The sequence below is a fragment of the Aptenodytes patagonicus genome, chromosome 5 (genome assembly GCF_965638725.1).
Source record: "Aptenodytes patagonicus chromosome 5, bAptPat1.pri.cur, whole genome shotgun sequence".
Classification (NCBI taxonomy): domain Eukaryota; kingdom Metazoa; phylum Chordata; class Aves; order Sphenisciformes; family Spheniscidae; genus Aptenodytes; species Aptenodytes patagonicus.
The window spans coordinates 81,445,614-81,473,154 of NC_134953.1; the positions used below are offsets into that span (position 1 = coordinate 81,445,614).

A 27,541-nucleotide genomic window follows, 5' to 3' on the forward strand; every position below is an offset into this window, starting at 1 on the left:
AGAAGTTTCTCTTTATTCTCTTCCTAAAAGAAGTGAGGGGTTTTGTTTGGTGGTGTTTTTGGGTTTTTTTTTAAATGTTAAGTAGACGATCAGTACCATGAATACTAGCAGTTGCACAAACAGCACCAACAAAATTAAATGTCTGTAACCACAGATTGAACAATGTTTATGTGAGTGCATTTTAGATATAAAGTGAACTGAATACATACGCGTTTACATGGTTGTAATCTCTTTTCAGAAATTCTTCTGTCTACCATACGTTGATCATCTGCTTGGTTTCAAATTATACACTATTTACTGGGTGCTTTATTTCTGCAATTTAGGACAATTGGAGATCTACTGGGAGAAGCTAAAGCTAGTGGGAATCTGGGCAACACCTTAAAGGTACTTGGGAATTTTGAAGAAGCTATTGTTTGTTGTCAGAGACATCTGGATATTTCCAGAGAGCTTAATGATAAGGTAAGAATTGCTTAGGAATCTGGAAGTAAACTGCTGATACATATTACTGAACCCTGTTGTACTGGTAATGTGTGCCACCTTTCAGAGAGAAGTAAATACTGAATATTCAATTATTTCTTCTAGACAGTAACAATCTGTTAGTTGCAAGATAGTTGTTTGCACCTGGAAGACTATAGATCCAGATTAATAAATATTATCCTGTTTTGTGTGGTTTGGTTGTGGGGTTTTTTTAATTTAATTTTTAATGATAATTCGCCTCAAGAATTATTATGTATCTTGCACCTCAAAAGGAAGTAGTATGCAAAACAATTTGATTGAGGGTTGCGAGTGGGTGGGAGTAAGGTGGGTGATAAGAACATGTTCAGAATGGGCAGAGCATGTGTTGACAACTAGTTAAACTTTTTTTTCCCATCTGTGGATTGTACCAATAGTTGTTGTGACACGAGACTTTGAAGCATAAAATTTTAATGCCTTATTTTACTTTTGGTTTAGGTTGGAGAAGCAAGAGCACTGTATAATCTGGGAAATGTGTATCACTCTAAAGGGAAAAATGTAGCTAGTGCTGGGACTCATGATCCAGGGGAACTTCCAGATGATGTGAAAAATGCTTTACAAAAAGCTGCAAATTACTATGAGTAAGTGGTAGCTTTAAGTGTTGGGGATTGAGAGGATACGGTTATCTAGGTCATTAGAATATTGGGAGATTTGTGGTGTCATGACTAACCTGTGGCACGCTTCTGTTGAGAACAGTGGTACCTGTCAATTTTTTCCCTACTATACTGGAGAGTGCGCTATTTTTTTGTTACGCTCTCATTTTTAGTGTACCTCTTACTACCTGGTAAGTCCTTCCCTTACGTTAGAATCCAGTTGTACTCTTCAAACCGGACTGAGACAACAATAGGACCTCGGTGTACTTGTGTATAATGTAGCTCTGTAACTAGAAGCGAGCACACCAGCTTGAGTACGAATGCAGTTAAGTTCGGTATCTCACAGGAAATGTTTCCCACTCAGTGGAAGATTTACGGTTGCATAAAGGCCATTAAAATAGGCCAATGTAGAATACCTCTACCTTTTTCTTCATATAAATGGAAAGATTTTTAAAAAATTATTATTTAAATGACTGTGAGAAAAAAACCTCTTAAAAGTCACTATTCTTCCCCTTCTCACTTCCCCCAAAAAAGGGAAAACCTGAAAATAGTAACAGAGCTGGGTGATAGAGCAGCACAAGGACGTGCCTTTGGAAATCTGGGAAACACACACTATCTTCTGGGCAACTTCAGGAGTGCGGTTCTGGCCCATGAACAGGTACAACAATGTGCTAGTAAGGAATTCTGTTCTAGCAAAATATCACTGGTTGCTCCTGATCTTAAGTTACGTGTATTGTGTTGGATCTTGTTGCAAGTTTTTTAATGCAAACTTTAAATCTTAATGGCACAGCTTTAAGTTTGGCTGTTCCTTTCAAGCATTGCTGGCCTAAAGAACAGATATAGACGCACAGTGGAAAAACTATGAACATGTATTTCTGTATGCAAATGTATGTTACAAAGTACAAAACTGAGTAAATAACGCAATTATTTCACATTTTTAAGCGTCTCCTAATTGCAAAAGAATTTGGTGATAGATCAGCGGAAAGAAGAGCGTACAGCAATCTTGGAAACGCCTACATATTCCTGGGTGAATTTGAAACCGCTTCTGAATACTACAAGTTAGTTGACTGCTTATAAATATAATTTATACCTCTTCTTGTACAGTCGTGCCTGGTACTTTAGCTCACTGTAGAACAGCCACCTCTTCAAAATACACTTAGAAAAGAGCTGCATTTGTTTAGCAAAAATAACATTTTTCCCTAGTTGCTTTAACTATTCTGGCTCTTTCAAGGGAGGGGCAGCATTAATCTTTCTTATTTCTTTAACTTTTTTGTTACTTTAAATAGAGTCTTCTCAGCACTGTAGACATCTTTCTGTTGATAGGCATTTATTCCCCTTTATTCTAGAACCAAGCATTACTGTCTTAGCAAGTTCTGGAATGATCCGAGTAACTTCAGTACACCTGAGATGGGTAGCTGTCTTGGGTACACTCACTGGCTGAGATAAGCGGTGCACGTCAACACCATTTTACAGATTTAGTCTGTATTTTCAATCAAGACTTTTTGATCTCTGCACCACTAAGCAGTTGCTGCTGTAACTTGGGAAAATACAAGCTCGGCAAAGATACAGCATAGGTGTTGTTAGCGTCTTACGTGGATTTCAGAGCTTACCCGTTCTTTTTGAAAAGGGAAAAAAAGCCTCAACACTGAGCAGATTCCTCTTAGCACTCAAATTCTTCTTACCCAGCAGGGGCAGGCTGGCTCGGTGGTTATAGGTCTGTCTTGCTCATGCTGGTGGAGAATATGCAGTACTTACTCTAATGCTGGTGCTAAACTGTTTCAAGTGCATCCTGTCAGGAAAACCGCTACAAATTACTGATGAAGCAATAAATTAGAACTAGAAGATGCTGTTTGAGGGATGAGTCTGCTCTCTAATAAAGTAAATGGAAATAGGTTGCAGCGGAGGGGAGTGGAAGACAAGACAAAATCTTGTAAGAGTTTGCAAGGTAGTAGTTTATTAGCAGCTAATTTGCCGGCCTGGTGTCCTAATTTGTTTAATTTGTGTAATTGATTTTTTTAGTTGCGCAAGTACACTTTTAAAAACTTTTCCTTATAGTGATTTTTGAGGTGACTAACCCTTTCTTTCAGGAGGACGTTACAGCTGGCTCGACAGCTTAAAGACAGAGCTGTGGAAGCACAGGCCTGCTACAGCCTTGGGAACACATACACTTTGCTTCAAGATTATGAAAAAGCAATTGATTATCATTTGAAACACCTTGTGATTGCTCAGGAATTAAATGATAAGTAAGCCCTAAGAGATTGTTTAATGTATGTACGACACTAACCAAATCCTGTTACCTCTAACTCTGCTGTCATTGTTCTCTATATGACAGCTGAATTAATGGGAATTCCCTACAGTGCTGGGCTCCAGTTTTCATATGGGGGGGAAAAAAAATTACTCATGAAAGTATTGCAGCTAATGAGTCCGAGATGAAAGAGGAATTGATGAATGATTGTCTCTACATCTTCTTCTGTCAGCAGCATCTTTGTAAATTAAGGAAAAGCAAAGCGGATCTCTCTTTCCTGGCTTCATTATAATAATTTTGCATACCTTCACAAGAATAAGTCTCCTACTTTTCCACAAATTAAGAAGAGGGGAGGGGATGGGGAAAGGAGAATAATACAGTAGCAAGTAATGCTTATTTTATAATCATGATTTCTAAGGCCTTTTTTATAACGTTGGGTACAACTAATATTTTTTACAACTTCTAAATGCACTTCTTCTAACTCAATAAGCAGAATATATGAAGAATAATAAGGCATGCAATCTGAGGAAAAGCAAAGTAGGTTATAAAATGTTCCATGCTTGCAAAACTGAGTGACTTACGTTTGCTGTGAGCTTAAAAATTAAAATTTTGATCACATTTGCTCATATTTATGGTTACACCCCGATCACACTCCTTTAAATACAATACTTAAGGTGTTGGTGTTGGAATGGTTTCTCATGAGAGCCGCCTTCTTGGCTCAGCAATCTTATTGTGGCAGCATTATGAAAACCTGACCCCTAGTGTTCAGCCAGTAAAGGTGTAATTGAAAATGTGATTATTTTTTGCAGAATTGGTGAAGGAAGAGCATGCTGGAGTTTAGGGAACGCATATACTGCTCTGGGAAATCATGACCAAGCTATGCATTTTGCAGAAAGGCACTTGGAGATTTCAAGAGAGGTATGGTTTTCACACTCTGCGTATGTTGGCTGGTTGGTTTTCGCTCTCGCTTACACAGTGATTTTACGGAGGTGTGTCCATGCCTGCAATTTTGAATAATGGAATGGATTTTGAATGATTCCAAATTATTTCAGCCATGTCTCACTGCAACTAGCTCCTTAGTTCTTGTGCCACCTCCAATAACGTCAGCATGGAATTCAAGTTAATAGCCTAGCAGAGGTTATTTTAGGCTTTGTTACGTACCTTTTAGTACTTCATTAAAAAGATGATTCTCTGTTTTCAACCAGGAAAACTTTTTCAGCCTTTTTCTCCCAGATTTACATATGTGTATTCTTTGTTACAGTAATAGAACTGCTTATTTTATTTGGTTGCAGGTAGGAGATAGAAGTGGGGAACTCACTGCTAGACTTAATCTCTCAGATCTTCAAATGGTTCTCGGATTAAGCTACAGCACAAACAACTCCATGTTGTCAGAAAGCCATGTGGTAGATAACAGTTTGAATGGTATGTGCCTACTTCTGCAGTACTTTCTAACACTAAACTTCAAAAATAATCTGTTGTTTGCATTATTTTCTGACTACAGATGGTTGAGTATGTAGGTTCGTTTTTTTTCCCCCACCAGCAAAAAAAGGTTGTTTCTGCAGTATTGGACCCCTGCAGCTCCTCCTTTTCTGGAGGATTTATATTGTCAATCACAGGTTACTGCTTAGTTTCTTCACACGATGTTTCTAATTGTGTGTCGTCCCCCCGTCCTCCCCCCCCCCCCCTTTTTTTTTTAATGTGGGAGATTGATCTATCTGCTTATCTGCTGCCAAATGATGTCTTCCCTTTTTTTCTTCCTACCACCTTAATGACACTGGGGGTTACAGTACAACCCAGTTCATTTCATGTTCCTCTGTTCAAAGATCCATGGTGCTTCTCTGTGTCCCATGAAAGCAACTTAGGTAGCTTAGATCGGTCTGGTTTTGAAGGCTGCTTTTACTAGTGGTTATTTATTCTCTGCTGATGTATTTAACTGCACTGTTGTGGAACTCAGAATTGCTGTACCTTGGACCTTAGATGTGTACAGCCACGGCTGTGAAGGTGACACCATAAATCTTAATGGTAAAAAAGATGAACTTGATTCTTTCTTGAAGGTACCAGACCGAGAGTAGGACGCCGCCACAGTATGGAGAACATGGAACTTATGAAATTAACACCAGAAAAGGTTGGCACTTTCCTTCTTTCTGTTCTGTCGGTGAAAGTGCAATGAAATGTTTCTAAGGGTTTGACTTCAACAGTTATGAGTAGTCAGAAGTTTTATACTTAACAACTTTGAAAGAACTCGGCAGAATGTTCATATGTCATTTGCATCCCCTTTTTAATTTAGTTGATCTTAAGAGTTAGGTAAAAGCAGGTCTAACAATTCTAACAAATAATACTTTTGACATGTAGGTAACAGTCAGCATCTTACATATATAATGGTCATAACGGCTCGTGGAAAGCTTGCTTTATACCCATCACAAATAAGAAAGAATGGGGTCCTGTAGTGTGCATCAAAGGAATTCCTTTCACCTCTTCTTTAGAAGTGGTTTGAGGGTGCAACATGAAAGTGATTCAGAGTAAAATTCCTAAGCTGTAGCTCAGCTGTTCTCAACATTTTTTTCTTTGGTTACAGTCATTTTATAGGCACTTAAAATACATGTTGTGTTTTTCACTTTGGGATTTCAACCAACTTGCAAGCCATTAGGAGTTTCAACATCCATCTTGAGTAAGGATGCTATTTCCAAAATGCTGAAACCGAGTCACAGATAGGTCAAGTAACTTCCCCCCAAGCTCAGAGAAATCTCTTGGAGCTGGGAGTTCCTGACTGAAATCCTTGTGTCAATCTTTGAGAAAAATTTCCTTCAAATTCTGTCTGCCTTTCAACGGTGGGCTGGCAGTTCTACATGACTCCAGTGGCAGACTGAAATTGCTATTTTTCCCTCCATACTGGGATATCTAATTCCCATCTCTTCAGGTGATGCAAAGCCTGCCATCATGTTTATCAAATACGAATTAAATCTCCAAGCTTGCGTCTGGACAGTCAGTACAGCTGAAGTCAGCACTGATGCTCAAGAGCCCCTTTGTGTACCTTTAAAAAGATCTTGGGTTTAGTCCAGGGTGATTTCTCTGCAGGGAACCTCTAAGCTTTTGGCCAGTATCAGCTGTATTTTCTTCCTCTCTGAATCTATTTATCTGCAGTATCTTTTAAAATACATAGCCTGTGATGTCTGTGCCCTAAATATACTAAAATGTTTCATGTGGATTTTGTAATAAAGTATTAACCTAGTATTGCAGCTTAGCTCTTATAAAGGGCTTTTTTCAAGATACTCGTTTAGTAGATTCTGAAAATTCATTCCATAAATGTCTGTCTTTGATATATGGAACAATGTACGACACCAGCATTACGGTTTGATTGTACAGGATGCCATCTTCTCGGGGTTGGAATCTGTGTGCTGATCTTAAATAAGCCTTTAAAAGGCAATCCATTTGGGTAGGCAGTGTTGCTGAAAGATTCATGACTGTGTTCACAACTTCTGATGTCGAATCAAGAAAAAAATGTGGTTTTATTCAGTTATTGTAAGAGTTTGCAGGTTTTAGATAAAGCTGTCAGTTTTGTGGATAATTCTGTTATTTTAGAAGAGAATTTAGGGAAAATCTGTCAGGTTGATAAAGCTATCCATTCTGTTCTTCAGTGGAACGAGATGGTTATTCCTGTTTGCTCTTGTGCTGGCATTCTTCTCCCTCTTCCCTTTCAATCTTTACTGGGAATTTTGTGTATTATCAAGGACTTCGTGGAAGGCTGGTTGAATATCTGGGTTTGTATAAGGGTTTGTTTTGCTCTAATGCTTTGTAAAGCTATGGATTTTTTTTTTTTTCTTTCCAATTATGTCAGGTGGGAAATGCCAGCTGTGTCTGCATTTTAGCATTCACATTAACTACATTTCCTGCACTGTAGTCAGCAAGGAAAACTTCAGCATGTTTCATGTGACCACATTTTAATCGATCAGGCGTCACGCTACAGTTCAGTTGTAAGACCGATCAGTAACAGTACTAACCTGCTTCAGGTAACAAGAGCTCCATAATCACAGGTCAAGTAGTAGAACCGACACCTAAGTTTTCACATCCTTGTGGCTGGATAAACTAAATAATGTAAAGCTGCTTCATTCTGGGGAGGAAAAGCACCAGCAAATAAGAAGTAACAGTATAGGTAATTAAAATCGGAAGGCTTAATTTCATGACTCTTGTTTTCTTAGGTTCAGAACTGGAACAGTGAGATTCTTGCTAAACAGAAACCACTGGTTGCCAAACCTTCAGCAAAACTGCATTTTGTAAATCGACTAAAAGGCAAAAAGTACAAAAACGGCACCGCTTCCAAAGTTTTGCAGGATGCCAGTAATTCTATTGACCATCGACTTCCAAACTCTCAGAGGGTAGGTTTGGCGAGCTGTGGAGATCATAGCCTCTACTAATCTTTGTCTGATCAAAATTATGGAAAACACATTCCTGCAGCTGTCCATTTCAGTTTTACTTGATTTAAACGCTGTGGCTCTGAAACAATGCAGAATCTGCCATTCTACAGCTGTCTCATGGGTGGTGCCAGCTTTAAGCTTTTCCTACTACTGGAATATTTTTTTTCCTGGTGGATTTTCTAAAGTTACAGCTCAGCTTGCACATATGTTTTATTTCTAGTCTATTCTAGACCCTGCTTCTCCAAACTTAAAAAAATCTAGTTTTTCTGATTCAGACAGTGGGAGATATTTTTGACTTTTTTTTTTAGGTTACTGCACTCTTGACAGAAGTCAGGTAAAAATAAAAGAACTGAGTCGTTTGATCTAGGTACGAGATGAGTGCTTTTGACCATAGACCTGAAGAGACAATGGAAACTGTTCGTTGCTGTTCTTGTTTTTTCCTTTCATGGGCATTTGGGTTTTCATGGCTGAGGAGGAATAACTCCAGTTGTACTGATCAGAGTACTGCTGCTTTCCGTTTCAGAGAATGAAACGTTTCTAATGTGTTTTACCTTCCAAAAATGCTTGCCATATTATTAGCGTTTCCTCTTACGATAAATCTCTGTCTATAGAAATGGATGACTAAAGGAATTCATTTAATGGATTTCAGATATGCAAATATCAAACATGTTACTGGATTGAAACTGTGATGCAGTTGTCCTAGCTTTAGGTACTCTTTAGTTCAAAATACCCCTAACTCTTCTGTCCTCTTCAGAAAAACAGTCGAGAGACAATGGCAGATGAAGGGTTCTTTGATCTGCTGAGTCGATTCCAGAGTAACAGGATGGATGATCAGAGATGCTACTTCCAGGAGAAGAACAGATTCTCAGCTGCTTCAGTGGCCACATCCTCTACTCCACCGAAAACAATGAGAAAATGTAATTTTTTTAAAAGCCAGATCTGTATCTGACTTTAGTTCCTGCCAAATACTACTTTAAAATGTATTTGCATGCAAGACTTTACTATGGAAAGGAACTTAATTCCAGGCTAACTTGTTTTCTTCCTCCTCCCCAGCCTTTTCTACTTCTTTAGTCTCACCCCACACAGATGAATTTCTAGACCTACTTGCTATCTCACAGAGCCGCCGCCTAGATGACCAACGCGCCAGCTTTAGTAATCTGCCTGGACTTCGTCTTAATCAACACAACAGTCAGTCAGTCCTGGGTCACCTCATGGCAAGCAACAACAGAGAACTGGATGACGACTTCTTTGATATATTGATAAAATGCCAGGTAAGTTTTTTACAAAAATTCTTCAGATTCTGAGTCTCTGGGGATTTGATTTGTGCATCCTGCTATTCAGTTTCTTCAAGTAAGCCACCATGTTTATCATGTGTTTTAAGATACAAATTGATTTGGCAGATAAGAAAGAACATAAGAGAACAAAAAATTAGGATTTTTTTCCCCAAGGTTGGTTTTTTTTTTTTACAATTTTTTTTGTTTTGATCCCCCCCCAATTATCCAGTGTCTATTGTAATTTTGGTATTTATACCACATTAACCATTTAAAGTAACATATGCTGAAAAGGTGAAGGAAAACAAGTGAGGTTATTAAAAGGAGTATGTAAAATGATTTTAAGAAAAAGTGTTTAGATCTGGCTTGTTAGGAGGGCACCTGATAGACCAGGAATCCTAACTTATCAAATGAAAGAATTCAGTATCGAAGTTTTAGCGGTGATAGTGATCATCATTCCAATTATGTTAAGTTTAAATAATAGTTCGTGGCAATACACAAGTGAGGGGTCTGATTGTCAGTTCGAACGTGGTATATATACCAATTAGATCAAAGAATTCAATTAAAAAGGCTCGGTGTTTTACCTGATGGGTTGGTAAGGATCTCAAAATACAAAATTCAGACACTGAGTTCTCCAAAGGTAAGTAAGTATGTTAGCTTGGGTGGGAAGCAGCACCTGGAATTGATTCTACAATGACAGTGTTCATCAACCTGATGAAATACCACGTTCTGTTTTAGCAGCTTGTCCGTTTACTTCTTTGAGTCACGCAAAGAATCTAGAGGTTAATAATATGGTAGATTTTGCCTTTTCACGTGCACTGTATGTAGCAAACGTAACGCAATGACTGACTGTGCTTCTTCAGAAAAGAGTAGAAAAATTTAATCCCCTCAGTACGGCTGCTGCTGCTCTAAACAGAAGCAGAAAAGGGTAGCTGACTTTTGAGACTTTTTGTCTCAAAGGTGACTCTGCCCAAGGTCCATCCTCTCTTCGTAGTGGACACTGAAAGCCGTGCCTTTCTGAAGCGCCCCTCCAGTTAGCTCGGCAGCAGCCTGTCGCTGCTGAGAAATACTCATTCCCAGCTAAGGCAAAGGGGCTTCTGTGGGTGGCTGCAGTCCGCAGCCAGACCTAGGGCGACAGGCTGATGCTTGTAAAATCTGAGCAGGAGCAGGTGGCTGTGTGAAAGGAGCACGGAAACTCTCTCAGAGGGGTTCAGCAAACTGCTCTGTAACATCGTGATTAAAACGTACCAGAGTCTTTCGTGTTTGGAGGAAAACTTTCTCTCAATATTGCCTTTCCAAATCTGACAACACTGGCTATTTTTTACTCCCCGTATAAAGGAAAGGAAGACAAACGTACTTTCTGTTGTACGAGACTGGAAATACCATGCACTAATGCTAAAATTCTTCTTCTGGACAAAGGACACTTAAATCTCATTCTGCAATATGAACAAGAACTAAATCGGGGGTTTTGTTTTCAGATGCATGTGGACAGGTGGTTTGGAGGAACCATTTTAGCTACACTTGTGCTCTTAACTTACTAATTTCATTTCAGAAGTTTAACTTGAAACAAAACTTACAAATGAAATCCTTGTAATAGCTTTAAATCTGAAAACAAAAGCTTTTAGTAATTTTTCACTTATATTGTTCACTTATTATATATTTTCCTGTAAATATGCAGCTTTATTGCTTGGTCTGTCTGTAGGGTTCCAGACTGGATGATCAAAGATGTGCTCCTCCATCATCTGCAAAAGGACCAACTGTGCCAGATGAGGATTTTTTCAGCCTGATTTTACGATCACAAGCTAAGAGAATGGATGAACAGAGAGTCCATTTACCCTCAACTATAAAGGGACCAAATTCTAGCTGAAGAAACAAACAGGCGCGTACTGTACAGTAGCATCTTAAGTATCATTTTTGTTTGCTGGAAAAACATACATGCCTTTTTACAGAAGACTGCAAATAGTAGTTTTGTCCCCTTTCTAATTTTTTTTGTATAAATAGCAGCAGCATCATGCTCATGACCAGTAGTTAGAGTTGCTGCTGCGCTTTGCAGTTGGCAGCTGCTTTTAGCAGTGTCCAAGATACTGATTACTGTGTCTCCCTCTTAACTGCCTCTAGTCTATGAACATTAATATGATTTTTTTTTCCCTGTCAGGGTATTCTCATTGCTGATGTGTGGGTTCTACCACTGTCTCCATCTAGCGTAAGACCTAGATTTGTATGTTCTTTTTAAAGATAACACCCCCCCTCCCCCGATTTGTACCTCCCTGGGAAAAGGTCCTGTTTTCTTTTGTACTTTTTTTAAAAATAAAAAAAATTTGAGGAATAGCTTCAGTACTTAGTCTTTGTGTCTTCCAAACTCCGTTTCCGTAATCATTTTTATTTAAACAAAAAAAAAAAAAAAAATCAAACCCTAGTTTTAATTCTACAATTCAATACAATACAAAAATAGTCTTTTCAAAACATGCTGGGGTTTTTTGGTAATATTTAGTTAAGTGTTTCCTGTATTAGCGCAGTTTTACAATCAGAAGGATTTTTTTAAGAAGGTGAACTTGTTTTTAAGTAACAGCTGCCAGTGCTGTGCTATAGATTGCGTGGTACGTGTCCACCACCAGTAGTGGTCCGTGCAGCAGGGGAGCACAGGGGTGGTAGGTACTTGGCATGAACTACCACGGCCGTCAGGCAATTCCTGCAGTCATTGAATTTAAGACGTTAAGAATGGTAAGTGTATGCGTGCTGCTTATTACTTGACCTCAACTACTTCTCCTTCTCTTGCTAAGGATGTTCTTGGGAACAACAGTTGTAACTCAGCCTTCCCCTCGGTGGAATACCTGTAGTGAGGTAGTTCTTGGGAACCCCGAGGGCTATATGTTGTTTTAAGTGCAGGTATCTTGAGGTAGAAGCCACTAATTTTAACACCGAAGGTAGCAAACTGTTCACTTCAGGTATTTATAAATGAAGTGATGTAATTTTTAATTGAAGTATTATACCCCTAGAGAAGAACCTACAGTTAATTTTAGCTTCAGAGTAAAATGGCATTGTAAGAACAGTTAAACAGACACGCAGGCTCCACATAATGCAAACTATTTTACAGCTACTGAAAGTTTTACAAACATTCTCTTGCAGCTTTTTTAGCAAATTGATTTCTACTGAAACTGTCCTCCTGCTTTTAAGGAGAAATGACAAAATTCTCTTCCAAAACCATGTGTTACCGTCAGCTTATTGTGCTGATCTTCAGTACTTTTACTTAGTGCTTCCTATTCCCTGTTCAGCTTTGAATCACCCTAAGAAAACATCTGGTACAGCATCAGCTTCTCACTCCTCTGCAAATTACTGAACTAGAAGAAAATCAAGCTGTCCTAAAACTGAGCTGACAAGCAGCACTTCTACTTACTTAAGAGTGATTTTAAAGAATATAAACCAAAGATAGTCCTGAGACTTCTAGTAGAGCTGTAATTAATTAGTCTAATGTATGTGAATTACATGAATATCAACAACTTTTCTTCAGGCTGTTTGACCATTACCTAGTGCAGCTTATGTTTGCTAGATCACAGAGTATCAGTGCTTTCCCACCACAGAGTATCGAGTTTTACTGAAAACTTACTACACAAACTTGATTTCAAACAAGCAGCAGCACCCACAGGCCTGTTTTCTTGGCCAGTTAAAGTGGTACTATCTTACTTAACACATTTATTTAGAATTCCAGAAGTAGTACATATACTCAGTCTCTCAGTTTTTAAACCCCCACCTTACAGCTATGCTTACTAATGCTCTGACCAAAGATGAGTTCCCATCAGCTTACCGATGGTCTCTTTTCTACGTTCGAGAACTAGAGCAGAACTAGCAAGTACGTGACAGCTAAAGATAAGACAAAACTTACAGCCGAGCTTGGGGCTTCCTTAGTCTCCTTCCTGTGAGTCACGTGAACTGCTCTTTTTCTTCTCTTCAGAGGGTTCCAGTGCAGAACTTTTCCCTTCTAGGTTTTTATTAGGATCACAATTTTCTCCAGTCTCCCGCTCTGCTTTGCCCGTCTCCTGTTTCTGCTGCTCAAGTGCGCGTTCTTCAGTAAGGTTTTCAGCTGTGATAGTTTCTAGTCTACAAACTTCAGACTCAGTGTGCCATCTAGTCTGTAAAAATTAATAATAAGCTATTAATCAAGCAATCCGAAATGATGGCATCTGCTGCTTCAGGTGCATCTCAGCTCAAGGGGCAGAACTCCCCCAAGGCATGACTGTTTTTTTTTTTTGCCTGGGGAAACAGTACATGTAAATAAGCACAAGCTAGAGTGTAAGTCTGTTTTTAATTTTCTATAGTTTACAGTAAAGTCAGCATTGCTTTTTTCACCCGCCTTTCCTCTATGGTAATCATTATTGCCCAGGCTGATGTAAGTACTGATCTCTCAAAACAGAAGTTATTTAAGTCTTGGCTATAAAGAGTTTTCATTCAGTAGTTTCCTGCCACAGTTAGCTATTGCACAGTATTTTCCCAGAACAAAACATGCCCAAGATACTGCTACCAAACTGTTCTATAGGGGAACAGGTACTCCCTTAACTCCTCTCTCCCCAAGATCTGGGTTAAGCTTGCTGTTTAAACATGTTCTAGCAGATGACATTGAAATCTATTAAATTTAATCCCAGCTCAAAGAGCACCAGGACTAACATACACCAGGTTCTGCTTTGTGAGACTCTTCTACTTGCGTATCTGGCTCACGGCTTGTGTGCACGATGTCGGGACTTCTGCTGCCATTTCCTGCCCTCATAGGAGCATCTCCTCTGTCATGAGGTCTTCTGTAAACATAAGGAAGCTTCTGCAAATAATAGCTGTCTGATTTACTCCCATCATATTGCCCAAAGTCTATTTTCTCCTGTTGACTGTCAGGTGGAGGAAGACTTTTCTTCTGAAACGTTACTAAGTATCTTAACACAGACACTGATGATCCCGCACCATAGCAGAAAGCCTGGGGGGGGGGGGGGGAGGAGAAAAGAACAAAACATCAAATATTTGCAGCCTACGGTTTTCACACAGAATGCGAAGTCACACATCTGAAAAAAAAAACACTGAAAGAAAAGCTCAGGTGATCAGAACGGCTACAGTGAAATTCAAGCTTTCTGCAGTCTGACCGCACTGCAGGAACTGCCAGGCTGGACGTCGTCCTTCATCTTTGGTGCTACAATAAAGATGTTGAAGGCTCTAACTCAATGCTTTCGTGTACAAAATGCCAATTATATGCATCGTTGTGTAATGACACAAGGAAGAAATGGGAGCTAAGCTGCAATAAACTGTCATAGAGGCGAAGATTTTAAGCAGTTTGATGCTATTTTATCCCACTTGGGGAGCGGGGGAGAGGTGCAGTTTAAATACAAACTCACCTATTTTAATTGCTAAAGCAACTGTACTATAAAGATTTTGTACAGAAAAAATTCCCTTACAGAAATAATCTGTGCTAAGAAATCTGTTCAGTAGTACAAATAAAAAATAAATAATATAATAGATGATAATACCTAAATATAAGTAAGTTTAATAATAAAAAATAAAACTGAGCTTTTAAATATAAGATAAATGTATACAAACCAGGACAGCCAGAGCCATCATAATTAGCACTGGAACCTGCAGAATAAACGGTATCTCCTTCATAAGTGCTTTGATGAATTCACCAATACCTTGTCCTACGTGCTTCAAAGGCTCAGTTACAAAGTTGGTGAAAGTAATTGCCAATGCCTAGAAAAATACAAATAGAAAAATAGTGTTACCACGGATTGCAAACATACATAAACAGTCTCTTTAGGCTCGGCACATACCTTTGTCGGTGGAACCAGCAAAACAGGATTTACTAGCAGAGTTTCATAGTACTTCTGACAGGGATCATCCTGAAACGTCCATTTACTTCTGAGCCATTCTGTAGTCAAAGCAGAGACACATTTTTACTACTTTTTACAAATACATTTTATGACACACTTGTAATACAGAAAGTAGCATTTCTATCGTAGATGGAAGAGAACTCTTCTAGACATGGTTCAAAGCTCAGAACCAGTTTTAAAAGCCTGAGGTTAGTTTGGCAGTGTAGTTTATCCAGTCACGGGGATGCAGGAAGGAGAGGGAAGGCTGGAAAGAAAGAAGAAACTGAGGTTTTCCCATGTTTAGTCGAGAAAATTCTCTTTGTTAGATGAACTTAGCCCCTAGAAGCCTCAGAAGAAAAATAAGTCTTGTCTGTGGGAACTACTATCTAGCACATTTTGTCCACAGCTACTGAAACAGAAGTAATTCTGACTGTTACTACTCATCTGCCAGGCTGCAAGTAGATTAAAAATGTGTATTTTGCTTGCTAGATTTCAAGAGACTATTTTAGTCATAAGCAGAAAGTCTTACTCCTTAAGGGAACTTTTAAGTTATAAACAAGTAATTTACGACATCAGTGTTTCTGTAGTTTGATTTTAGTGCAGTCAGAACATAAACCATTGAAATTTGATGTAAACAGAGCAATCACAGCCAGTAAATTCTCAAGGCTTCCCTTGAGAAGCACCCTAACAAGCACTCATTAAGAGTTGCCATCATTAATCTACCAGCTATAGCACTGCATAACAAATAACGGCTAATAAAAAAATTCAGCTTTCTTTCTAAAATAACAACACCAGCATAAGTAGTTACAGATCTAATTTCTGAAGTCCATTGTACTCGCAGGCCTGGAGGATGACAAAAGTCTTTTCCTTGAATTCTGTCCTCCTGCCTTCAGCAACCGCGCTGAATGGTCCTGGGGGGAGCTGGGGAAACACTCACGGGGTAAGGTACGAGGGAAAACACCACGCAGAAGTAACACCACGACATGCTCTAAGCACAGTTTTGTGATCAGCTCTCCAAAGGCCTAGAAAAGAAAGTCTTGTGGAACGGAAAAATGCTAAAACCACATAATCATGTATTGCTGAAGAAGATTTGATGTACTACTCATGAAGAAATCAGAGTATTCTTGGATACTATTACTGAATGTTTTGTGATCTTAAATACTATTACAAAAATAATGAAACAAGTATTTACCAATAAGACTTCCCCCCCAGTCCAACTTCTCGGCACAGACGTTATCAAACTGCCCCATTTTCGCAATTTCTGCTTGATGCTGCGCAAAGGCCAGCTGCAGGAGAGGAAGAATTACTTGTAAAACGTAAACCAAGGTGGTGCTGGGCACAGAACACCTGTGTCCATGCAGTACTGCACCTGAGCTAACTGACTTTTGCTCTTCACCGGCTTGGGATAATTACCTGGGTAAATCTCTATTAAGAAAGGTTTGCTACCTAAACAATTTAACAGAGTTAAATTCCAAGTACTTCCTGGGAATGGATAAAAACCACCAGGATGGCTACCTCTGAGTTATTCTCCAAATGGAGTCCGAATTACTAAAAGAGCAAACTTCAAAGATACAAGTTCAGGGCAAAAGTAATCTGACATCTTGCTTCCTTGAAATGTTTCTGGATTAAAAATAGAGACAGCTGCCACGCAATTACTAATCAAAACATCAGGACATTCTCTTTTATTTTTTAAATAATTCCCATTAACAATAACTTAGAATCATAGAATAGTTTGGGTTGGAAGGGACCTCTCAAGGTCATCTAGTCCAACCCCCTGCCGTGGGCAGGGACATCTTCAACTAGATCAGGTTGTCCAGCCTGACCTGGAATGTTTCCAGGGATGGGGCAAATACCTGTATTCATTATAATTTTGCCTTACAGCTTGCAACTGATAATCAAATAGAAAAAATTAAGTCGAATCATCTGTTGAAAAACTCTGACATTCTTCACTGGCTCAATCTAAGTCCTCCGCATGGCAGTCCACTCGTGTTCAAGAGCCATCCTCCTCTCTGGCACTCCGCTATTCCTGGGTCTGACAAGCTGCAGTTAAATTCTGATGACAAGACGTGAGGACTGAGATTTTGTGGTTGGGCTATGACCTAGCAGCATAAATTCCTCCTCATTAAAACCAATACCATTGTACAGTCAGCTACTTTGTCACCACTAATGAAGCGTTTCTCTCTGGTCTATCACATGTTAAATACAGTTTCAGCCAGGGAATCCTTAGAAAGAAAAAAAGCCCCACAGTATCTTCTCATAAGACACTTCTACCAAGCTGCTTTAGACAGGGTTCATGTCTCCCTTGCCCATGCAGTGAAATCACAGTTCTACTGCTCTATGAATTTTGTGCACCTTTGCGGCAGGATAAAAGTTGGCAGGGTTTCTGTTGTTCTTCTTTAAGCCTAACACACCTGTCAACATGCAAAATAAAACGTTCATCCCTTTATTTATTTTGCAGTCAATTATTGCTTTATATAAACTAACTAAAGGAACTAAATATCCTTAACTCCCTCATAACCGTAAAATTTGAAGCCTAAAAGCCATTAAGATTTCAGAACAACTTACCTTGTACAAGTAAAGCCAATTCCATGCAAAACTGATGAGAAAACTTATTAATAAAACACGTTTTAGCTGAACAAACCAATGAATACGTGTCCAGAGCTCTGTAGCTATTACAGTCACAATGCACACTAAGCACAAGAGTATCTGAAAAAGAAAAGAGGAAAAAATTATGATCCAGATTTGGAACTTTCCAAGCTTACTGCCAGTACACATGAAGGAACTTCCAACTTTTGTTTTCACTAGCGCCTTTTACACAGAACAGTTGAGAGAATTTTTCCTTGCTTTCACAGCACACCTGCAGCAGTACGAGCAGAAAAGTTTCATGCCGTTACTAGCAGTCATTCCTATCACCGCCTCACATTGCAGTTGCGCGTTTCTTTCTCGTGATATTTAGTTCTTTCTTCCTTACGATATTTAGTTATTTCTTCCTTACGATATTTATCACATTACCTACCATACTTTAAAATTACAAAATTGATGTAAATTGGTGCTTGAGTAGTATGTGCCTGGTATGAACCACAGAACTTGGCAGCAGTGAAGAGACAAAGTTACAGTCTGGCTAACAGCAGCAAGACTTCCGAGAAGCACTTTACAGTCTCTTTCCACCCGAGGACCCCTAACAGCGAGGTTACGCTACCGACAGCTTGCTTTTTTAATTTGGCTTCCATGGACCCCCTCAAAACTAGACAGGCTACTTTCAAGATCATGTTAGCATAAAACGTTAGCATATTCTGAATTGTGAAGATTTATTCAGGCAGCTTCAACTTATCGGACTGGATAAGCTTCAGCCGACGGGAGTGCGGCTATCGATGGCTACAGGCTGTTCAGAAGGGACAGGCGAGGAAGGAGGGGTGGAGGGGTTGCCCTCTACATCAAGAAATGGATAGAGCGTGAAGAGCCGTCTCTGAAGAACAGCCACGAGCAGGCTGAAAGCTTATGGGCAAGAATCGGAGACCAAGGTAACAAAGGGAACCTTGTGGTTGGTGCCTACTACAGGCTGCCCAATCGAGGGGAGCCTATTGACGAAGCCTTCTTACTCCAGCTACAGGAGGCATCGCGCTCACAGGCTCTCGTCCTGCTGGGGGACTTCAACCACCCCAACATAGAATCATAGAATCATTGAGGTTGGAAAAGACCTCTAAGATCATCGAGTCCAACCATCGATCCACCACCACCATGCCCACTAAACCATGTCCCTAAGTGCCTCATCTACTTGTCTTTTAAATACCTCCAGGGATGGGGACTCCACCGCTTCCCTGGGCAGCCTGTTCCAATGTTTAACCACTCTTTCAGTAAAGACATTTTTCCTCACGTCCAATCTAAACCTCCCCTGCCGCAACTTGAGGCCGTTTCCTCTCGTCCTATCGCTTGTTACTTGGGAGAAGAGACCGACCCCCACCTCGCTACAACCTCCTTTCAGGGAGTTGTAGAGAGCGATGAGGTCTCCCCTCAGCCTCCTTTTCTCCAGGCTAAACAACCCCAGTTCCCTCAGCCGCTCCTCATCAGACTTGTTCTCCAGACCCCTCACCAGCCTCGTTGCCCTTCTCTGGAAAAGTAGCACAGTGAGCTATAGGCAATCCAGGAGACTCCTGAAATGCACTGAGGATAACTTCTTAAGCCAGAACAGAGGGGATGCAATACTGGACCTGATGGTAACCAATGCAAGTGAGCTAATCGGTGACGTCAAGACTGGAGGCAGCCTGGGCGGCAGTGATCCCGCACTGGTGGAGCTGGCAGTCCTGAGGGATACGGGTCAGGCGAAGAGTAAAGTCAGGACCCTGAATTTTAGGAAAGCAAACTTCCTGCTCTTCAAGGAGTTAGTCAATGCGACCCCCTGGGAAACTGCCCTCAGGGACAAGGGAGGAGAACAGAGCTGGCAGATCTCTAAGGACACTTTCCATAGGGTGCAAGAGCTCTCCATCCCCAGGTGTAAGGAATCAGGAAAGGAAGGCAAGAGACCGGCATGGCTGAGTCGAGACCTGCTGGTCAAACTAAAGAGCAGGAAGGAAATGCACAGGCAGTGGAAGCAGGGACAGGTATCCTGGGAAGAGTATAGGGACACTGCCTGGTTGCGTAGCGATGGGGTCAGGAAGGCCAAGGTGCGGCTGGAGCTGAACTTGGCAAGGGATGCAAAGAATAATAAGGGCTTCTACAGGTATGTCAGCCAGAAAAGGGAGGTCAAAGAAAGCATACTCCCCCCCGATGGGCAAGACTGGCAAACTGGTAACAATGGACGAGGAGAAAGCTGAGGTACTCAACAACTTTTTTGCCTCAGTCTTCACTGGCAATCCCTCTTCCCACACCTCTTGAGAGGATGGACCTCAAGGCAGGGACTGGGGGAGCAAAGTCCCTCCCACCGTAAGAGAAGATCAGGTTTGTGACCCCTGAGGAACCTGAGCATACATAAGTCTATGGGACCTGATAAGATGCATGCCAGAGTCCTGAGGGAACTGGCTGATGTAGTTGCCAGGCCACTCTCCATGATACTGGAAAAGTCATGGCAGTCAGGTGAAGTCCCTGGTGACTGGAAAGAGAGAAACATTGAACCCATTTTTAGAAAGGGTAGAAAGGAGGACCCTGGGAACTAGCAACCTGCCAGCCTCACCTCTGTGCCTGGGAAGATCATGGAACAGATCCTCCTAGAAGCTATGCTAAGGCACATGGAGGACAGGGAGGTGATTTGAGACAGCCAGCGTGGCTTCACCAAGGGCAAGTCCTGCCTGACCAACCTAGTGGCCTTCTGTGATGGAGTGACTACATCAGTGGACACGGGAAGGGCTACAGATGTCGTCTGTCTGGACCTCTGTAAGGCCTTTGACACGGTCCCCCACAACATCCTTCTCTCTAAACTGGAGAGGTATGGATTTGATGGGTGGACTGTCCGGCGGGTGAGGAATTGGTTAGATGGTCGCATCCAGAGGGTAGTGGTCAACGGCTCAATGTCCAGATGGAGACTGGTGACGAGTGGCGTCCCGCAGGGGTCCGTATTGGGACCGGTACTGTTTAATATCTTCATCAGTGACATAGACAGTGGGATCGGGTGCACCCTCAGCAAGTTTGCAGATGACACCAAGCCGAGTGGTGCAGCTGACACGCCAGAGGGACGGGATGCCATCCAGAGGGACCTGGACAAGCTGGAGAAGTGGGCCTGAGTGAACCTCATGAGGTTTAACAAGGCCAAGTGCAAGGTCCTGCACCTGGGTTGGGGCAACCCCCGGTATCAATCCAGGCTGGGGGATGAAGGGGTTGAGAGCAGCCCTGCTGAGAAGGACTTGGGGGTACTGGTGGATGAAAAGCTGGACAGGAGCCAGCAATGTGCGCTCGCAGCCCAGAAGGCCAATCGTATCCTGGGCTGCATCCAAAGCAGCGTGGCCAGCAGGTCGAGGGAGGGGATTCTGCCCCTCTGCTCTGCTCTGGTGAGACCCCACCTGGAGCACTGCGTCCAGCTCTGGAGCCCTCAGCATGGGAAAGACACGGACCTGTTGGAGCGGGTCCAGAGGAGGGCCACGAAAATGATCAGGGGGATGGAACACCTCTCCTGTGAAGAAAGGCAGAGAGAGTTGGGGTTGTTCAGCCTGGAGAAGAGAAGGCTCCGGGGAGACCTTCTTGCAGCCTGTCAGTACTTAAAGGGGGCTTATAAAAAAGATGGCGGCAGACTTTTTAGCAGGGCCTGTTGCGACAGGACAAGGGGGAATGGCTTTAAACTAAAGGGGGGTGGATTTAGACTAGATATAAGGAAGAAGTTTTTTACACTGAGGGTGGTGGAGCACTGGCACAGGTTGCCCAGAGAGGTGGTGGATGCCCCATCCCTGGAAACATTCCAGGTCAGGTTGGACGGGGCTCTGAGCAACCTGCTCTAGTTGAAGATGTCCCTGCCCGCGGCAGGGGGTTGGACTAGATGACCTTGAGAGGTCCCTTCCAACCCCGACCATTCGATAATTCTATGATTATAGATCCTCAGCGTAGCACTTTGCAGTTCCATTTTAGAGAATATGACATTCTCACAGAGTCATGCTCTTCTATCCAACACTGTACAATTTTTTTCCACATAATTCACAAAAACCTCTGACCTATAAAATCTAAGACCTCAGATATATACTTGTCTCAATATAAATATATTCCAACTCCTGCAGAAGCCTCATTTCAGCATCTATTTGAACAAGAGACAAATCTGGAAAATTTGTAATGCACGAGTTGTCAGTTTAAGTGACAAGAAAGTACTAGAGTCTAATGAGTCACGCAACACAGATATAAAAGACAGGAAGAGAAAAAAGAAAGCATACTAGAAAAAAAACCGCAAAGCTACAATAGGAAAAGATGACCACAGGAATAAAAAACTTCTTCCTTATATACATCGCCTCTACCTTCAGCAACCATGAAACAAAAAGAGTGACTCGCTGTAAGTACGATGGAAAGAACTGCTTCACGTGTGGAGTTAAGACGGTAATACTCATTGGCTGGACTTGCACAAAGAAACTGGAGAAAACAGCAATTAGAAAACAACAACAAAAAACCTTTCTTCTTTTCTTACCAGAAACAGATTATACAGATCAATTCCAAAAGTGTCTTCAAATCTCCAGTGCCAAGCTTTATAATCATGGTGCTTAAAATTGATCAAAATATCACTAAGTGCATCATCCACAGCACCTGACTGCCAAGTTTCCTCATTGAGAAACCTGAGGATCTCCAAATATGTCTGTTTTGTAAGGATGATCTCAGCATCGTAATGAACGTGGCCCACCTTTTCCTCAGGCTGAATTAAAAGCAAAGCAAAAGCATGGTTAAAAGCTGCTTATTTGGAAATAGAAGTACACACGAAAAACTGTATCCCTATGCAAAACCTGATTACATATCCTCATTATGGACCAGCACCTTTTTGAACCAGACTGCAGGATGAAGACATGGGACAGGGAGCACACTATGATTCTATAACCTTTTTGTTCATTCCTCTAAACTATATGAAAACACGAATTCAACTGGTTTGTACTCTTTCAATTCTACAGCAAAAACCTAAAAAATGAAGTGAGTTCTCTCAGCTGTTATGAAAATTTTAGAACCCTTTCTCATTAACAAGTAATAATTACTAATGTGCTATGTGTGCCCCGATCATGGCTGGGCAATACAGACAGAAGCTATTAAATGCTGAAACAAGAAATTTTACATTGCTAAGTATAATGTTCTTTGTTAAATATTAATTTTGCTTGTTGCTAAAAATTTATTCCTCTACCTCTGAATAGGGGAAAAAAAAAAAATCTCCAAAGACAATATAAGAAAGAAAGTAATAAGGTGATTCTTATATGCAAACTCTAATAAGCTACTATTCCTAGATGGTTAACGTGGTAGAGTCTAAAACAAAGGCCTAAAAGGTCTACAACAAACAAACAAACAAAATCCAGCTCTTTCAAGTTTAACAACCATTAACATGAACTGAACAGGGTATTACTACAGCCGCATCCCAGCAACAGATATTTAGATACACACCCTGAATTCACGTAGTCTTCCTTTGGGTGCTTTACAGATCAAACAGCAACAGTCTCTCCTCAGCAAACACTGCTAACCCTTTGCAATTCAGTTCCCTTAATTTTAATTGAAATTTAAAGTATGCCAGAATAATTAATCAATACTTGATAACTGCGAAAAAAACATAAAGTAGTATTATGAATTCTAATTAATTTTTAATGACTGTTCAAATACTTACGAGGCCAAGTTTTCCAGCTTCATTTAAAATCTTATTCAAGTATCGCTTAAAAATAAAAAAGCTACGGCTTTCATGTGATTTGGCATTCCTCTTCTCACATTCTGCAATCTGCAATGTAAAGACATTTTATTTACTTCTTGCTCAAACCAGCTTGTTCATAGGAGGAAAAAAAACCCCTACCGACACATTAAACTCGGGATTAACAGAGGCACATTTCTTCAGTTTAGCAGTAATCCCACAATTAGTACACCAGATAAAAAGCGTATGCAGCTGCTGAAGACACTACTTTCCATGGGACTGGCCAGTACTGGAGATTTCAGATCTGCTAATAATACGGTTTGAATACGAACCTCAGTTAGTATCCTCAGAAAAAACTAAGGATCTGGATCTCCTTAAATTTTAAGTTTACATCGGGGCGGGGAGAGAACTGTAAAAAATACTAAGTAAGTAAAACAACGTTAAAATTACATATCCCACTGGGTCTCCAAATGGCTGAGGGAAGCGAGCGCCCCGGTAGCCACACAAGCATCACCGCACCCTCCTGATCTCAGAGGAAGCAGCAGCGCGGGGGGCCTACCGCCGCGTCTGAGAGCTGCAGCATTGCACATCACCGTCAGCCACGAACACGTTCTCTATGCCCACAACCCACCCCTTAAAATCCAACAGAACTGAACAACCTGAAAATGAAAGGTCAGGTTTCTTAGCTTTTGGCAGCACGGTGTAACATCAACACCACAAGTTTAAACTGTCGACGCTGGACAGAAGCACGTAGCTCCTATCAACTTCTGTTACACTATCAAACATTTTAGGAAACAGACCTTGGTAGGCAATTGAACTCCAGCAATTTGGAATGGAGTTCAAACCACTTCCAGTCTCTCCTCTGAATAAAGAGGTTCCCCCTACATAATGCACGGTCTCTCACAAATCACACGAGCAATTCACCAGTTCTATACTATTCAGGAAAGCATCATCAGAAAGCACAAACTATAAAAGGATGGAAAATACTCTGAAGTTCCATAACAAACCTTGCGTTGCAAGGAATCTACTTCTCTGGAACAACTCGATAAGATTTCAGTACTGACTGTATCCACGGTGTTATCCTCAGAGTCATGATAGTTTGCCTGAAATTACATAAGAAAAACGCATATTTTTAGAATCAAAGAATTTGGCCAATATGCCATGTTACACTTCTATAGTCAGATCACCTTAAAAGGCGCAAAGGAGCTAAAAACTGAGTGTTGGTCTTCGCTGCTAATACTCTCCCAACCACACTCCAATTGCCTCTCTGCCGTTATTTTAGGCTCCAAACGGACAATTGCTTTAAGTTTATCTAAACGCGTGCTGCCTTCAAAAGGTGAGGTCTTGCCCCTTCCTCCCCCACCTGCCCTTTCCCCTCCTCTGAGCGCTGGTGAGCCACGCAGTGCATCAGATTAGATAACCAGACTGGCTAAAAACCGACTCAGCAAGCAAAGGGGCAGCTCTCAGCCAGACAAATTCCCAGTCCAGCTGGCCACGCAGCCAGCCAGACTGAAAGTAAACACAAAGCCCCGTTCTCGGTTGCGTGCCTTTCCTTTCACGTTCCCTCTTCACTCCGAAACAACATCCCACTTTTTTCTGCTAATCGCTCAGACTAAATCGCTAAAAAGCAGCGCTTCTTCCACACAACCGGGCACGCACATTGAGGAAAGTCTCCAAAAGGAAGCGCAACATCACACAAATCGGCGAACTCGTGCCGACACGGAGTTTGCTTTTGCGGACTCGGGTGGCCCACACAGCCTGACTACCTAAAATCTCTCACTGCAGAGCAGAAAAGAAATCCTGAAAAGATGGATTAACCCAAAGCAGCCATTTTTCTCCTTTAAGATGCAGTTCTATTTTTGTGGGAGACAACAGTACAACTCCTAATGTTTTTTTATACAAGCTGAAGCAGTTGGGCACCGAGTTTAAAGACTCCAAAGCTTGCTGCCTAATTTTAGGGATGCTAATGACTATCAGGTGGACTTGGGGCAGGTGGAGGCTGAGGAGGATCTCTGCGGAGAGAACTAACGCAGTTTGCACTTTTTAAGCTTCAGAAAATGGTATTCTTCAAGACTGCAAAACCAAACTTGAAAGCTGAAGAATGACAAAAATCAAGGGTGCCCGTACAACCAACCACCGTTTGCAGTGCCACGTGTGCACCTACGCACTGGATAAACAACGCACATCTCATGGTATATGTAGAGTCCACCCCGCATACAAGACAACCGAGATGATTCACCTTGTTAAAACTAGCTTTTCGTATTTAATCTTCTCCTCAATATTAATGAATTATTAACAGTACAGCACTCAATCCCTATTCTGATCGTCCTTCTAAAAACTCTGATGCCCAGCATTACAAAACACCATTGATTTTCATAATACTCTCACACCACAAATGGGGTTTATTCCCATATTACTGGGGAACTGGATAATTCAAGTAAAATATAATCATAACTCCCCCACCTTTTATCAGCTAGGAACTTAATTTTCAAGATATTTAACACTATACTCAAGAAACTAGCAAGAGCTGCTTAACCCAGCACTTCTTGGAGAAGTAACTCGTGGAGCCACTACCTGCATAAATCAACCACCACCCGTGAAAAGACAAAAAGCACGGTTCCTGTGACTCGATCGGTGTGCAACAGAAACTCACCGGTAAAAGACCCTGAGCTAATTATCTACAGTAAGATAGACACTGTTTTTTTCTTGCAGCTTTAACAATGGACACACAACACTTTTTTGTGTATAGTAGAAAGACCATAATTCTGTCGTTTTCTAATGTCACGGTTTAGGGGCAATCTTTCAACAGCGTGCGGCTGAAGGACTGTTTGGGAGAGACAGGTGTTCCTGCACCCTTTCTTTTCCTACCTTGTAGGGTCTTCTCATTGTTCCTGACGCTGCATCGTAATTGAGCATGTCCGTGGGGTCAATCCATTCATCGTCTTGAACTCTACCGCTCCCTATTAGCACAACCGCGCACAATACCAAAGGAAACAGCATCCTGCATCAAGAAATTCAGATACTTAGTTCAGGACGTAACATGCCGTAAGGAAAAAAAAAAGAAACAATCTTACAAGGTGAAAAAAGCATTCTCCGGTGCTGTTTAAAAACTCAGCTCCCCATCAAGCAGGTTAAACTTCACGTATATATTTTTTTTTCCTCAAAGAAAACACGGGCAACAATTCAACTGTGTTATATGGCCGGATCAACGTAACTCGCTGTAGTTATCAGCGGGCGCAGGGCAGAGTTCAGCTTTGCTAAAGGCGGTAAAACGGCGCAGAACTCCTCCAGGCTTCGAGACGGGGGTCCAGCGCCACCACCGCCACGGCAATTCCCGGGACGAGCCTTGCCAAGGCCGGGAGGGTGCGCCCGCCCGCCCGGGCGGGAGGCACGGCCTCGTCACCTCGGCGCTGCTCCGGCAGGCCCCCGCCCGCCCCGCTGCCCGCCCCGGGCCGCAGCCCCGCGCCGGCCGACGCCGGGGCACGGCCGTTTCTCCCCGGCCGCCGACGCTAGAGGCCGTACGTCGCAAGCGCTGAAACAACGATAAAATGGAAAACCCCGTATATTTCTCCCCCTCCTTCGCCTCGTTTATGTCGGTACTAACAGCGCGGTGCGAGAAGGCGCGCAGCCTTCCAGACCCTTCCTGGCTCCCACCGCTCCTCCTCGCCGGTTCACCGCGACGAGCGCGCTAGGGCCCGGACAAAGCGCGGGCCGGGCCCGGCGGCCCTCCCCGGCCCCGGCGGCCCTCCCCGGCCCCGCAGCAGGGCTCCGGTCAGCGGCGCCGCCGCCCCGCCCGCAGCCCACCGGCCCCCGGGTACCTGAAGGGCCGCTGACGGTCTCGGCGCGTCGAGCCGGCCCGGAGCCGCCCCGCATCGCCAGGCCCCTAGCAGCCGGGGAGGGGTCCCGCACTACTCCCTGCCCCTTGCGCCTGCGTTCCCGCGGCCGCCGCTCGCTCCCCAGGCGCGGCACCGCCCCGAGGCCCGTCGGGAAGCCGCTCTCGCCCTACAGGGACGGTGGAGGAGCGGCCGCCAAGACTCCGCTCGGGCCCTCAGGCACCGGGAGGCGCTGGCGGGCCCGGCCCCGCCTCACCCTGCCCCGGGGGCCCGGCCAGCGGCTGCCTCAGCCCCGCCGTTCCTGCGGCCGGGCGGGCCCAGGCGGCAGCGACGCTGCAGCCGGCAAGCGACACGGCCGGGATGAGCAGCGAGCGTAGGAGGAGGCCGTCAGGAGAATAATTAACACCTGAGCGAGCAGCAGGTTGGAGAACGCCACCGTGGCAAGCAGGGAGAAGGCAGCTATGGAGCACATGCAGCACCGCGGTTGGCATTCCCCCCCGCCGGAGTGGGGCGGTGACACAGCCGAACCTGCAAGGGAGGAAGCAGCAGCCGTTCCCAC

At 42.6% G+C, this 27,541-nt stretch overlaps 2 protein-coding genes across 7 annotated transcripts in view; one reads left to right on the plus strand and one right to left on the minus strand.

Moving 5' to 3' along the window:
* The window catches only part of GPSM2 (G protein signaling modulator 2), a 31,812-nt gene extending 20,444 nt beyond the window's left edge, over positions 1 to 11,368 (plus strand). For 2 of the 3 annotated variants that reach the window (XM_076337951.1, XM_076337950.1), the window contains 12 exons: positions 324 to 459; positions 952 to 1,094; positions 1,641 to 1,764; positions 2,049 to 2,164; positions 3,194 to 3,349; positions 4,161 to 4,269; positions 4,644 to 4,773; positions 5,406 to 5,476; positions 7,548 to 7,724; positions 8,518 to 8,680; positions 8,817 to 9,034; positions 10,737 to 11,368. In XM_076337951.1, coding sequence (XP_076194066.1) covers positions 324 to 459; positions 952 to 1,094; positions 1,641 to 1,764; positions 2,049 to 2,164; positions 3,194 to 3,349; positions 4,161 to 4,269; positions 4,644 to 4,773; positions 5,406 to 5,476; positions 7,548 to 7,724; positions 8,518 to 8,680; positions 8,817 to 9,034; positions 10,737 to 10,901 — 1,708 coding nt within the window. In that variant the 3' untranslated portion in view covers positions 10,902 to 11,368. The remainder of the gene's footprint in view (positions 1 to 323; positions 460 to 951; positions 1,095 to 1,640; positions 1,765 to 2,048; positions 2,165 to 3,193; positions 3,350 to 4,160; positions 4,270 to 4,643; positions 4,774 to 5,405; positions 5,477 to 7,547; positions 7,725 to 8,517; positions 8,681 to 8,816; positions 9,035 to 10,736) is intronic. The other variant, XM_076337952.1, reaches the window with a different exon arrangement.
* On the minus strand, positions 7,273 to 27,477 carry CLCC1 (chloride channel CLIC like 1). Of its 4 annotated transcripts, none has more exons than XM_076337955.1 (12): positions 27,389 to 27,477; positions 26,018 to 26,150; positions 24,157 to 24,252; positions 23,132 to 23,239; positions 21,965 to 22,186; positions 17,437 to 17,577; positions 16,064 to 16,157; positions 14,833 to 14,930; positions 14,606 to 14,752; positions 13,698 to 13,991; positions 12,915 to 13,161; positions 7,273 to 8,653 (listed from the first exon to the last, which is right to left on the minus strand). In XM_076337955.1, exons 2-11 carry the CDS (start codon positions 26,147 to 26,149, stop codon positions 12,934 to 12,936), a joined length of 1,560 nt encoding a protein of 519 aa, XP_076194070.1. In that variant the 5' UTR covers position 26,150; positions 27,389 to 27,477; the 3' UTR covers positions 7,273 to 8,653; positions 12,915 to 12,933. The 4 variants fall into 4 exon arrangements, with proteins under 4 accessions (XP_076194070.1, XP_076194068.1, XP_076194069.1 ...); XM_076337953.1 differs by lacking the exon at positions 27,389 to 27,477 and adding an exon at positions 26,968 to 27,030; XM_076337954.1 differs by lacking the exon at positions 27,389 to 27,477 and adding an exon at positions 26,968 to 27,030 and having other exon boundaries at positions 7,273 to 9,107.
* Positions 27,478 to 27,541: the final 64 nt, after the last annotated feature.